This window comes from Daucus carota, chromosome 6, assembly GCF_001625215.2.
Source record: "Daucus carota subsp. sativus chromosome 6, DH1 v3.0, whole genome shotgun sequence".
NCBI classification, from domain to species: Eukaryota; Viridiplantae; Streptophyta; class Magnoliopsida; order Apiales; family Apiaceae; genus Daucus; species Daucus carota.
In genome coordinates this window covers 18,507,004-18,522,071 of record NC_030386.2, presented here as the reverse complement: position 1 = coordinate 18,522,071, position 15,068 = coordinate 18,507,004, and the positions used below count along the sequence as shown (strand labels likewise).

General features: G+C 33.8%; 1 protein-coding gene and 1 long non-coding RNA gene across 2 annotated transcripts; one reads left to right on the top strand and one right to left on the bottom strand.

Annotated features, from left to right (window-relative positions):
- Positions 1-5,100: 5,100 nt before the first annotated feature.
- On the bottom strand, positions 5,101-9,950 carry LOC108227286 (zinc finger CCCH domain-containing protein 53). Its single transcript, XM_064079953.1, has 10 exons — positions 9,589-9,950; positions 7,996-9,218; positions 7,733-7,912; positions 7,454-7,639; positions 7,261-7,343; positions 6,922-7,176; positions 6,601-6,772; positions 6,126-6,347; positions 5,922-5,998; positions 5,101-5,814 (listed from the first exon to the last, which is right to left on the bottom strand). Exons 2-9 carry the CDS (start codon positions 9,018-9,020, stop codon positions 5,965-5,967), a joined length of 2,157 nt encoding a protein of 718 aa, XP_063936023.1. The 5' UTR covers positions 9,021-9,218; positions 9,589-9,950; the 3' UTR covers positions 5,101-5,814; positions 5,922-5,964.
- A 2,450-nt stretch (positions 9,951-12,400) lies between these two features.
- On the top strand, positions 12,401-14,670 carry LOC108226855 (uncharacterized). Its single transcript, XR_001807743.2, has 2 exons — positions 12,401-12,573; positions 14,249-14,670. It is a non-coding gene; the product is annotated as an uncharacterized LOC108226855 (long non-coding RNA).
- Positions 14,671-15,068: the final 398 nt, after the last annotated feature.

Here is a 15,068-nt window from a genome sequence, read left to right as displayed (position 1 = left end):
TATAATATACTCCCTCCGTCCCACCCATTTCTTATCAAATGGGTTGGCACGGAGGTTAAGGAATATGTATAAAGTAGTGGAAAAAAGGAAGAAAAGTTGGTAAAGTGGTGGGACCCATTGATTTTTTAATGTATAAAAAGAAGATAGTTGAGTAAAAGTAGTGTGAAAAGGAAAGAAAAGTGGAGAATTGGTGGGACCCATTGACTATTTTTGGTAAGTTTTGAAATGTAAAGAATTGGGTGGGACACCCCGAAAAAGAAAGTGTAAAGAAATGGTTGGGACGGAGGGAGTATTATATTTTATTAATATATTATATACAAAATAAAAATTTCAAGACAGAACCCTAAATCATATTTTCTTATAACCGATCAGCCGCTTCTAAGTATTGACCCGACTCTCACTCTTATTATCAGGTTAATCTAATAATCACTCATTTCTTGTGTAGAGTGAGTATAAACACATGAGAGCTAAACTCTTCCACTTAACACCTCCTCAATCACCTAGTTCTGTATTTAGGACATATTTATTGATTTTAATCCTTATTGAATAGAGGAGCGGATCATAATTTGCTTCCTCCAAAAATATTAAGCAACTTATTTATTGTTTTTTTTATTCACTTGATACATTATATGTTAAAGGTTTTAGGAACAACCAACAAAGTTTTTCAGTTACATTTTTTTTAATAACATGAAGTTGCAGACTTTACTTTACTGCTTTATTAGTTCTTTTTTGTACTTGTTATGTTAAAACTCATGAATTAATATAGCTAGAAAATATCACTTTCTTTCTTTGTGGAAGGTTAAAACATTGTCCACGGTGAAAAAATATATTTCGTAAATTTTAGTGGATCGGAGATCCGATCCGATCTGATTATCAATGATCCGAATGGACCGGATATGGATTGACTTGTAAAATATCCGACTCCTAATCCAATCCGATACGAATCCGATAAAATTAAATGGATTAGGAAATAGATTTAGCTAAATCCGATCCAAATCCGATCCGTTTACAAGCCTATCTCCTATCATAGGTTCGTGGTGCAGATCTAATCATTTTAGTTTGGAATTGGATTTTTTCTCATGTGTTCTAATTATAGTTTGATTTCTCTCTCTGGTGAGAGTGTGTGATTTTTTATCTCCTTCCTTTGTGAGAGTTGGTTTGGATTTATCGATAAAAACCTTCCAGGAATTGCACTTGTGGTTGATAGCTCAAACGGATTTTTTGAAAAAAATGGTGAATACATAGCAAGGATCTATAAATATATCATCCTCAATTTCAACATCGCTTATTTGTCTCATCCTGGGTATAAAGACATGCATGTTCATCTATTTTATGTTTATTCGACTCAAACATTCTTGTAAATGATGTATGGTTGTTATTTATTGAATTATCTACTTCTCTTCGTAAAAAAAACAGATTATATCATGAATTAATCACTGACAGATGATCATCAAGTGATATTTTGATCTCATTTTGTCGTTGATGTTGATATATGTATATGATCTCATTTCATCAGTTATCACATGAACTTTATACGAATTCTTATCGCTCAATCAAGATCTTGATAATCTAGATATCAAATTAAGCCAAAACAAACCGGAAAAAAAATCAAATTCTCACAAAAATAGGATAAACATAACTCAAATGAATTGAGAACAAAGATTACTAAGAAGAGATTTAATTAAAACATGCAAAACAACTTGGAAAGGAGTATTATTAATAAAAAGAACAAACCAAAACAAATTAAATTAAAAAATATTTATTTATGTAATAAGTAAGAAAGTGCTTTAAAACTGAAAATAAAGCTAGAGAGATAAATTATTTATTTCTATAGATTTTCTCAAAAATATTATTATATAAATAAGAGAATAGGCAGCCTGATATATACTCCCTTCCTCTCATTGAATTATAAATATTAAGTTTCGATATGATGATCGAGAAAATGGGTAAAAAATAGTAAAATCAGATGAAAAGTATGTAAATTATGAGACCAGTTTATAATTATACTCCGACCAATTAAGTTATATACATTTATGACAGAGGCTCAACACGTATTTTATGGTTATGATTCTATCATATATTCTTTTTTTATCATGTGTTTTTCTTGCATCTTCTTAATAAACCATATACAAAAATATTAAAAAATAAAAAGTATAATTGATGTGAAATTTTAATAGTCAACCAGTGAAACTACTATCATTTCAAATAAGTAAGATCCTAACATCCATACGATTGGATCATAAAAAGAAAATAAATAAATAAATAAGATATCAATTCAGAACCAAACATGTTTTAAGTTATACTTCACTATTAGCATCTCACATCAAATATATTTTTAATTTTTTTATATTTTTGTAATATTATTAAGATAAGTATATCCCAACATCAATGCGGTTGGAATTTTAAGATATATTTTAAAAAAGTACTAATTGAATTTAAAAAAAAAATCGCAAACTACTCGACTTGACTCAAACTATTGGTGAACAACTAAACTAAACTCAATTCTTAACAAACTTGAGTTCAAACAAAAAAAAATTATTTAATAAACATAACAACCAAAATTGATTCGTTAAGCAAAAAACTCGAACTTTAACTTGATAGACAAAAAGTTGACTCGACTTGAATCGCTTACGACCCTAATAAAAATGAGCAGGACATCTCAAAATAAAACTAACATAAAAATTATTTCAAAGGGATATTAACTAAAAAAAATCAATTCTGATTTATTTTTATTTTTTTTTGAAAAAAAGGAGATAATTCAATAAATAATGGCCATACGGCATCTACAAGAATGATCGAGTCGAACAAACATAGAAAAAATTAACATGCCTGTCTTCATACCCAAGATGAGACAAATAAGCGATGTTGAAATTAACGATGGTACATGTGTAGATCCTTGCTCTGTGTTCACCATCTTTTCCAAAAACTCCGTTTGAGCTATCGACCACAAATGCAATTCCCGAAAGGCTTTATCTATGAATCCAAACCACTCTCACAAAAGAAGGAGAGAAAAATCACACACTCTCACCAGGGAGAGAAATCAAATTATAATCAAAACAAACTAAAACAATTAGATCTGCACCACGACGCTTAGGAGATAATCGATCCACTCACAAATCCAAAAAGGCCTCTGGAAGCGAATAAGAACGAAAATCGAAAGTTTTGGTGATATAGATCTAAGAAAACTTTCCCCGAAGATGGAGATTTATTAAGAAACTCAATGAAAAAGCAAGAACAATCAAAAACTAGCAATCAAACGAAAAGATTTGGGGTTTTCCACCGGAAACCGATGGAAGCCCCGTCGGAGATGAAAAGAGGAGGCCGCTACAAGTCATTATTACAAAATTTAACTAAGCATTCTAGTCCGGACTTTTTATATGTAAATTTAGTTTGTACTGTGAATCCAAATGGGTCTTGACTATGTGATCCATGTATAGGTCGGGCTGACAAGGGAATTGAGAACTTGGGCCAGAATCCATCATGTAAGCGAGCCAACCTTTGTCTCGGAAATTTGCAAGTCTGTTGAAGGTATAAATGATGGTGGTACACTGGTGCCAATTTCTATGTCATCATCTATTTATATTAAAGTAAATATAAATGTTATTTTTAATGACTTAAAATAATAATAAAATCTACTTTTCAAATAGAAATTAGCAGGTATCTAAAATTTGTTTCCAATATTTTTAAAATCTTAATTGATACTCACTATGTCCCCTTCATTTATTTACATCAATTTTTGTCACGCTTTCTAGGACTCATTTAAATAATTATTTTTATGAGACAAAAACTGTAATGTTGAAATGATTCTCCAATACTATCACTGCATACATTATACTCCAAAATCTACAAATATCGAAATGTGGGATTGAGAATTGTTATAACCAACAAAGACCCTCGATTTCCTCACTACCCTGTTCCGGGCCACAAATATTTTATTGAACGGTTTATAAGCACCAAGACAAACAAGTACACAACCTCATCACCACTTAAGAGAACCGAAAAGGGCCATGCCCAGTGCCCACTAGTCCCTATATATTCATCTGAAAATGATATTCGAGTGCAAACTATTTATTCATACTTCTTCTGTCCCTCTCATTTTTTTATGGTTACTATTTTAAGATGTCCTTCTCATTTCTTTACGTTACTATAAATCGTAAGTTTTCTCCATCATTACACCTACTATCTTCCCCAACTATCTCATATTTAACTTACATCCATTACTTTCCTCCACTATCTCAAATCTATTATTAAATATTGATAGATCCCACCACTTCACCCACTTTTCATCTAATTTTACTCATTTTTTATACATTGTCTTGGTCTCCGTGTCCCCCTTCAATATAAACAATTGAGGGGGACGGAGGGAGTAATAAAATTTACTTTGAGATTATATAAATTTGAATATATGTTTGTTTGTGATGAAATAATTGGAGAGAGATGTTGAAAGCTCACATGGGCTAGTGCCCACATGACAGAGTAAAGTCAGCAAACATGTGAAGGTGTGTCCTCTCTGAGTCACATCCCCCACCTTAATAAACAACAAGTACTATGCATAGGAGACCACACTTTCCCATTTCCCCTGCCTCCCCTTGTGTACCTCACTTTTTGCACTCAGCTCCCTCATCTTTCTGCTTTTATTTTAACTCAACAAAAGTTTAGATTCATCTTGAACATGCCAACATTTCACAGTTTTCTGCGGATACATATTAAAAATGTGGAACACATTCTCCCTACTAAAACAAAAAAATCATGTACAGAAAAGACATCTAATAGTATTAAAAAAAAGATATTTTTGTTAAATTTTTTGCTACTTATTCTACCTTTTACGATTTCATGGAATTATTAAAAATATTATAAATCATACATGTATTCTTTAGTGGAAATTCTAAGGCTCATTCACTAGTGTGTATGAAAAGAAAATTTTAGTGTAGCTTTTAGATTGACTACATAATTTTCATTTGACAAATTACCTTATTTACATTTTAAGTACAAAACTTGCTACATTTTACACAATGAACCTGTAGTCTACAATAGAAACTGAGGAAACACAAAGAAGTGGAAGTAAACAGAACTTAACAGAGGTGAAATGGCTGTGATCTCTTTACTTATAAACTTGCCTTTACCATTAAATTTCCTAGGGTATACAATTACAACAAACAGGCCTTCACTTTACTACTACATATGGTAGAAAAATGCCTATTTTTTCTTCTGGTAAAACTAAACAAAAACTACTGCACGGCACTGACTTCTTTATATACCTGTTTTCACCTTTCTTCCCCTGAAAACTTGAACCATAATCTTAACTTTCCCTTCTGAGTCCCAAATCAGCATTGTAGTTAGTAGTTGCACTGCAGCTGATGTACATTAATGGCTGACTATTTTCTACCCATGCAAAGATACAAACTCAACAAACAAGATCCAACTATGAGAGAAAAGGGAAAGTTTTTGAAAATTACAGTCTCAGAAAGTTACCTTTTTTTACCCTAGTACATACAACTGCCTGATTTTCCTGACTTCATCATATATTCTTCTTTATATAATAACCTATAGTCCAGCTCTTTTAACTTCTACAGAAATAAAGGAGAATTTTTTTGACTAAAACTACTCTCCTCTACACTAGAGTACAATAAAATGTGGCCTGGCCCATTTCCTTTACTTCTTCTGCCTTTTATGAATAGATTTTGTATGGTAGTAAGTAGTGTAGTAGTATATATGATAATTGATGATGTTGCTTCTGATTGCCTGTAGCTGTGAAAATATCTCTATAGATCTGATCTCTGGGGTGTTATAAGTTTCTTTATACTTGTGAGTCTTCTTCCTGCAACATTTCAGAAAATAGCAGAGAAAAGTAGAAAAAAAATTATTAATTACAATAAGCTAAGCATTATTACTGGTATATAAAGTTGCAGTGACTAGAGTACTTGCCTACGCTAAGGAAGCTTATAGTGGTATAGCTGAAGGCGCCTACATTTCGATGGCTCCATGATTCGAAGAGAACCTGTTTCAAGGTCAATGGTTGATTATAATACTTCGGGGAAGCATTGCATAATACAGTTATTGTATAGTGAGATTTTTGAATTTGAATTTGTATTTTACTGAAGAAACTTGTATGGTGCAACAATTACCTGGGGACTTGAAAATAGCATGATTTGAGTGAAGCCATGTCAAGGGTTGACGTAGCAGGAAGTAACGACGAAGCCATCAAGTTGTTGGTGGGAACTGGGGCTGAAACAACTGCCTCATTCCCATTCTCTTCAAGAGTGGTTGTATCTGCAGAAAAGGCAGACATGTATTCACGCGCCGCTTTGGGAGATGAGAACAAATTGTCCGGGAGATTGTGCTCCAAACTGAAATAGAATACATTTGTTAATTTCGAAAAAAAAAAAGCAAAAAAGAAAAAGTAAATGTGAAGCACAAAGTCGTATTTAGCATGCAAAGCATCCATTAAAATTATGCAATGGCTAAATATAGACATATGAAGTCGCTTAAGTTTCTCAAAATCGCTTTCTTTGTCATTACTTTGTCAAAAGGTTTTATATGGCGTGCAAAGCTTTCATTATAATCAGGCAATAGCTAAATATAGACATAGAAAGTGATTACCTCTCTAGTAAATCGTTTTCTTTGTCATCTTTGTCATCACGGGGGCTTCTGTCGTTGCTGTTTTGGTCACTGGTACTTGATAAACATTTCTCTTTCTCATTTACATTTGCTGTCTGCTGGAGGTTAACAGCTGGAGGTGCATTATTTGGCAAGGTGAGTGCTGGTCCATTTTCTTCCAGAATTTTCATTTTCAGAAAATTAGCAACAAAACAAACAATTCATCAGTATCTTCAAACTTATTTTCCATTACAAGTCAGAAAGATTATACAAGAACAACTTTAACTGGCAAGTAGAATGATGATGACTTATATTAGACAATACCTTCTAGAAATTCAGGAGTCCTTCGGTCTAAAGAAGAAAGCATGACACCCCGATTATGGATATTAGGAGAGTGCATTGGAGATGAAATAACTGCTCCAGTAGAGAAGGCACGGTGATGGTTACTCCTCTTCACATCAAGAAGTTGGAGATTTAGCAACCTCTGGTTTTGCAGTTCAATGGCTTGATGCAACTCAGCTTGCTCTTCCAACTTTCTCCTCCAAAGTATGTCTTGAGTATTCTGTAGCATCCTTGCCTCTGATTTATTGATAAAATCCCATCTTTATTAGTTTGAGGGATGACGGCAAACAATTACACTATGAAGGCAAATTAAAAACTCACCAACATGAAGATCAAAAGGATCTCTCAAATCTAAACCAGTAGGGCTCCCGCAAAATTCTAACCTGTCCATGTGTTGCTGCTTCCTGACAATCATATGGAACAATATTAGCATGTGAATTTCACAGATGATGGTATAACTGCACATTTTAATTACATTTATATATAAGTTGAAGAATGGAGAGAGGAGACGAACCTGAATTTGTCCGGGACTTTACCCTTCTCCTTGTAAGGTTTAACAAGAACCCGAGCATCACACACAAAATGAGGATTCCCTTTAGCAAGAATAAGCTTCACGGTATCTGGATAAACAAAAGTGACAAAGCCAAACATGCGCTTTTGCTGGTATGGAATCCTCACGTCTTGCACAGGCCCAAATATACTAACAGATTCAACATTTTTAATCATCAGAAATGGTTCTAATTATTTTATTTATTCTAAAGTAATTAACTATTCTAAGATTTGAGGAGTATACCTGAAGTAATTGGACACATCTTCCTCTCTAAAAGTACTATCTGCCGGGAAAGTCAAGTAAATCTGCCTTGACACTGGATTCACCATTCCATTCATCGCAAATTCACTTCTTTCCTGCCTAGGTGATCTTGCAAACTTGTTCATCTCCTCGCCCATCATTAAGGCTGCTGCTGCTGCCGCCCTGTAAGACCAAACCAGCAATTAAATAACTAGACAGTCACAAATAAAGCCACATTTTGCATAAAAGAACTTGATTGATTTAACCTTGGGCTATCATTCTGTTGCTGGAGGAGTAAATTCATGCATTTAGGCGAGTAAGGGAAGTTAGAACCCCCCATGAGCTGAGAAGCTGCAGCAAGTCTCTGTTGTTGTGCTGATTTAGATCTTAGAAGCTCATGACACTGCTCCATCAGCTCAAGCTTACTAGGAGAACCAACCAGAGGATCCGAATCCGATGCCCCCTCATGGAGGAACCTGCAGCTTGTCCCATTTTTGCAGTAGCCCCTTGCATAGTATAAACATGGTTTCCATCCAAATCCTCCAGCTGGGTCATCAGAGCCTAAGAAAACATCACTAACTGAGCAACTCCTCCGGTGTGCGAGGCCATTAATTGTGTCAGCACCTCCGTTCCAGCTCCTGGCAGCACCACCACCAGCGTACGAATTAAACAGTGCTCCACCATCACTACCACTTCCATTAGGACTCAACGCGGAATCAGGGTAATAGCCATCATTGAGGAAAGAAAGCTGATCTTGAAGTTCAAATTCATCAATCAAATCAGAGTCTCTCTTCCCATTTCCGTAAAATGGAGGAGCTGATGAATTCATAGTCGAAGACGATGAAGACCTAATTCCCAAATTACTAACCCCTCCAACATTATAAGGACCAAGGCATGTGTTTGGACTAGCCAAATCTTCAGAAAAGTTCGAAGCAGCTGCCCAAGAGGAGTTCGAAGAAGAAGGATTTGGTATACTCAATGGAGATGGAAGACTGATACCATTCAAAAGCCTAGAAGACGCCGAAGAGTTAGAGGAATTATGCCTCGAAAAAGGCATGGGAGAAGAAGGTGTTGAAGGTGTAGTAGGAGTGTTTGATGAAGACAAACCAAGATCTTTTCTAGCCTTAACAACAATGGAGTGAACTAAAGACTCAGGGCCAAAAGCTAGTCTTATCATTTCTTTCTCACCATGATCTTGAATTAAGAGAAGACCCATAATTTTAGAAGCATTATCAGGATCCAAGTTCTGGATTCTTGAATATACAACCCTTGTTGCCTCATAGGAATCCATAGCAATTAACTTGTAATTAGTAATATAATTAGTAAAAAGATTCAAACTTTAACCCTTGTTCTTGAAAATTCACCTAACCAATTACCCTTTTTGCCTAACCACAGGTTGAAGTGAAAGAGTAAACTAAACTTTGGACAAAATCACACCCACCAAACAGCTTTTCTTGCCATGTCTCAGCTAGCTATCTTTTTTCTCTTCCTGCAAAAAAGATGAAATTTTTAGAAACCATAAAAAGCCAGTATTCTCGTGAAGGAGGTAAGAAAACTCCAAAAAAAAGTAGTGATGTTTAAAGGTTACACCTTTGCATTAATTTTTCTTTCTTCAACTAAACAAAGATAGAAAGATAAAGTAGATGATACAAAGAAAACAACAAAGCTAAAGCATCTCTACCACCCTCTCTCTCTCTCTCTCTCTCTCTCTCTCTTCCTCTCTCCCTCCCTCCCTCCCTCTCTTCCTCTCTCCCTCCCTCCCTTCCTCTCTCTCCCCCTCCCTCCCTCTACCCTCTTTCTCTCTCTCTCTCCCTCCATGCTGATAAACAGTAACAATTATATGAAGAAAGAAAACATACCATGTTATAAAATCTGAACTAAATGAGTGACTGCAGCTGATGATGATGAAATGATCAAGGAGATAAACATACTCAAGCACAGCATGTACAAGTATATAAATATGCTATTTTCTTCTTCTTTTTCCTCTGTTTTTGGTGCTTGAACATAACCCTACTAGCTAAACTTGAACAACTACTAGAACAAACAACACTAGGCTACCTATCTCTCTCTCTGTACTTACAAACTCAACTCTCTCTCTCTCTATATCTATATATCTATGTATCTAGAAAACTACTCTCTCTATTTCTCTCTCTAGAAAAAATGGACTGGCTGAAATAGAAAGACAGAGAGAGAGAGAGGGTGTATGTGTATTGTATGTACATGTGTGTTTGAGTGGATCTACATCTGTGTCTCAAATAGTGCACGTTCTCTCTTTGCTACTAACACAGCGCGTCTACAACACTCAAAAATAGAGAAAAATTTAGACGAGAACTTAGATTTTTACTGAATGACATCATAAAATATTGGATGAAAATGAATAATAATTATATATCTTATATATTTAAATACGTGTGATTTTAATTTTTTATAATTAAATTGATTGTCAGTTAATTAAATTTATATATATTATATAATTAAAAAATAAAAAATTGTAATTATGAAAATAATTTCTTGTTTTAAAAATAATAACTAAATATATTTAATATTTAACCAAAATTAATCTTTATAGTAAACAAACTAAACACCACCTCATGACAACACACTCTCATGGTCACTTGTTTGACTCTCACGCTCGTTAACAGCGCGTGGTGATCAACTGGTGAACATCCGTTACTTTTTGGATAAGACTGGGGGCATATATGCATGAGGTAAGGTGTCTACTGTCTGCAGATAACTATTACTCCTAATATTTAATATTTAATATTTAATATTATCTTATCAAATTTTGAGTCATATATATAATATATGTTATACAATTGAAAAGATATAATAAATAATGTAAATAGTAGCGTTCTAAAGAATAAATTCATGATACTTATATTTTCGAGTTCGACAAATCTAACTCATAATATTGAACAATAATCGACCTCAACACAGATATTCAAGTCATGCTAAATTTGAAATACATTATATTATACGCAACCTTACTTCCTTCGTTCATTCCCGTGGTTGTCTACGTTCACTGTTTGCACGTATTTTGAGACTCCTATAAAGTATAATTGTGTAACTTTTTTATAAAAAAAAAAATTTTCTAAATAAAAATTTAAATATCAAACTTTTATTCAGAGGAAAAAAATTTAAAAATATATTATAGAATTATAATTTAAACGAGTGTCGAAAAGCGTGCCGAAATATAATATAAAGAAAATGAGGGAGACAGAGGAAGTATTTTACTAATCTCATGTTAAGTCAGAATCAGTTCATTAAAAAAGTTAGCGCGTTCACATTCTTGAGTCAATATGTGAAATTGAAAATCTTAATTTCTTTAAATTAATACTTTCATCTAATTTGGCTTTTTGAAAAGATAAAATTATTTATAAAATAATTTATAATTATATTAATAAAATAATTTATAATTATATTAATAATTTTATATCAAATAATAAGTATTTTCTTGATTTAAACTAGTCCCATTGAGATGGTACGAAAGACCAAATTATTTTAAATGAATGTTACTGTACTATGTGAGACATAGTATGGGGCCGTTTGGCCAAGCTTAAAAGAAGTGACTTCTTGCTTAAAGTAAAGAAGTGGAGTAGAAGTGAGAAATAAATAAGTTAATAAAGTGTTTGGAAAAAAAGCAGAAGCTGTGAGACAGAAGCTAGTATTCTCAGCTTCTTAAAAGTGCTTCTACTTCTTTACACAAACGGGACAAAAAAAGCAGAAGCCAGAAGCAGCTTCTGCTTCAGGCCCTATATCATAAATTTTGTTGTGTTCAATTCAAACCGCGGATCGCCTAAACAAATTTATATGTTCGTGGGGTCATCTTCACGGTCACGGCCACCAACTTCCGTCATTATACATTGTGGGTGTTTGGGTGGGGTTTTCAAGCCCGTTTATGTTTAGAAGCACTTTTTTATGTCGTTTGTGTAAAAAGTTGGGAAGTATTTATAAAAAATTTAGAAATCCTACTTTTATTTCATGATTACTATTTTTTTTCCCAAACACTTTAATCACTCATAAGTCTTAACTAACTTATACTGCACCTTTTTTATTTTATGCGCGAAACATTTATTTTAAATTCACTCAAACGGCCCCATTGTTTCTTCAATTTCTTCACCAAACCTCCTCTCCTCGTCTTCTTTTTTTTCAAACACACGGAGCAAGCACCGTCGCTGCGGAGACAAATTCGAATAATTTAAATAATTTATAAACAATATTATTTACATCTCTGAACTCAGCTTTATATAATTTTTATATAATATAGTATTTAAGGTGCCAAAAAAGAGTAATAAAATATTTTAAGTTAGCTAAACATGGCACTCAATAGTAAGTCAACAAAGGCTGGATATATTGTATCACGTTTCATTTCCGGTTACACTTGTAAGTTGTAACCGCTATTTGCTTTGATGATAGATTACATAAAACAAAAACAAGAAACATACAATAATTTGGGATTATTAGGCGGTTATGGACCCACAAATAAACTATTATATAATACATAATCATGCATGGCAGCTCCCCTCTTGCTTGTTTTTAAAACATTACTTGTGTTGTAAATTGATTATTTTTCATGCATGTCAAAGATGTAATAGTAGAGCTAGGGTGAAATAGTATGGCTATGAGTAAAAGTTTGGCAAGCATTTATTTACTTGTCTACTGCATTGCATGTTGAAGGCCTATAAATAGAAGCCTTACTGCAATGTAAAACTGGCACCGAGCTTCCTTTTCTATGCTCAGCTTCTTACTCTCCTTCTGTTAAATTTAGTAGTTCTCTGATGGTTCTTTTATAGCTAGTATATTACAACACGTTATCAGCACGAAGTCCTGCCGGAACTGAGAAGGTATAATTTTATTCAAATGTATATATATATAGTAGACGTGGTTATACCCTCTACAAATAATTTAAATATATATAACCGTAGTAGACGTGGTTACACCCTCTACTAATATTTTAACTACATATGGCCGGAGCACCGCCTATTTACGGTACCATTTAATTTTGGGTAATACTGAAATATAATTGGAACCTTGATTTATAAATTGTCTGCCTGTCGGATAATAACTTTTGTGCCCTAACTAACTTATGCAGGATTTTCCACTTAAATATATTATTGGTTGGAGATAACCTGTATACGCAGACGTCCGTATAGCGGGTGAAAATCCATTTGTCATTTTATATATAGATCTATTCATAATATCGATGATAATAGTGATGTACACATTTATTATTGCTTACTTGTTAACGCACCCGATTCATTAGGATTTTATATAATATTTATATTGATAATTTAAGTTAATAATTTTGGTGTTAAATTCAGATTATAATGACAAATCTTACAAACTTGTCGTTCGTTGCATTGGACATTTCTGGGGAGAATTATTTATCGTGGGTACAAGATGTAAAGTTGCATTTGGGTTCAAAGAAATTAAGCAACACAATAAAGGCAGCAAACACATCCACGATCGAAGAAAACTTTACCTCTATTATTTTTCTCCGACACCACATGCATGAAGATTTAAAATCTGAGTACCTAGAAGTCGAGGATCCCTTTATTTTATGGGAAAATCTAAAGGATAGGTTCGATCATCAGAAACTAGTTTATCTACCTGCGGCTGAAAATGATTGGGCTAATCTAAGACTTCAGGATTTTAAGAGTGTTCGGGCATATAGCTCTGCCCTATTCAAAATAAGTTCTAGGCTCATTATGTGTGGTGAGGTTGTTACTGAGAAAAGAAAGATCGAAAAAATACTATCCACTTTTCATCCCAATAATATCAACTTAGCCTAGATGTACAGGGAGCGGAAGTTTACCAAATTTGGGGATCTCCTTTCAACCCTCCTTGTTGCCGAGCAGAATCATGAATTGGTGATTAAGAATCATCAATCCCGTCCAACGGGATCTGCCCCTTTACCAGAAATAAATAACACGACATTCCAGTCAAATGTACGTGGAAAAGGGCATAGAGGAGGACGAGGCCATGGTCGCTACCGTGGACGAGGCCGTGGTCGTGGGCATGTTCGTCTTTATAATAGCTCTGGTCACCAGAAGTGGCAACCTGAAACACAGAGCAAAAGAAAGGCATCACAAGGAGGGAAAACTGACAATTTATGTCACAAGTGTGGAATGGAAGGACATTGGTCACGTAATTGTTATATCCCACAACATCTTGTTGATTTATATCAATCATCTAAAAGATCGAAAGGAAAAATGGTGGAAACAAATTTCGCCAACAACTTAGATGATTCTCTTATAATATCAAGTGGAGGAATAGGCGTTAATGGTCCTAATGAATCTAACGAAACTCCCATGTGGGAGGCTGAGGATTAGTTTCATAAAATTATTAGCAACCGGAGGAATGAGCATGAATGGTCCGAATTACTATAGTTACTAATGTGTACTGTGTGCTTTATTTGAACTATGTAATGTGTTATATGTTCTTATTAAATAAATTATGTTTCTTAATGTTAGATATAATTGATGATTACTAATGTTCTTAAAGTTTGTTTTAGAACAGGAGTGATCAGAGTTTAAGCTGGAAGCTGATCAGAGTTTAGTAAAGTCTGACCAGAGTTTGATAAAGTCTGATCAGAGTTTACATAGTCAAGACTCGTCAGAGTTTACACGTGGAAAGAGCTCAGAAGCGGATATACTTCAAGGAAGGATAGAAGCGGAGGAGTGATTTGCTGACTATGGAAACTAAACAGAAAACAGTAGCAATCTTTGATTGATAGAATACATAGCTGATTTATAGGATATCAAATCAGAGATTGATTTTGTAACTGTGTCTATATAAACACAGAATAGGGTTACTCTATAGGAGTTGAGTTATCGAGTACATTGTTAAGAACCCTAGCAGCTCTTAGTGATAAAGTATAAATCACTGAGAGAGTTTTTGTAACCATTCAAGCTTTGTGAATAAGAGTTTATTGTTTTCAATCTCTTATATTGTCATACTGTGTTACTGATTGTGATCACTATATCAACTTATATAGTGAGTTTATAGGACCTAACACTTAATTATATACAGAATGGATTCCGAAGATATATGCATTGCTGATTGTGGTACAACTCATACGATTCTACAGAATCGAAAATACTTTAGCCATATAACCAAAACCGAAGTTCAAGTTGGAACGATTTCTGGCGTATCTAATATAATCGAAGGTTTTGGAAAAGCTAGTTTCGTCTTACCTAATGGTACACACATACATATTCCAAATGCATTATTTTCTAGTAAGTCCACTAGAAATCTCCTTAGTTTTAAGGATATCAGATTTAACAATTTTCACATCGAAACCACTTCTGAGGATGGTAAAGAATATCTTCTTATTACT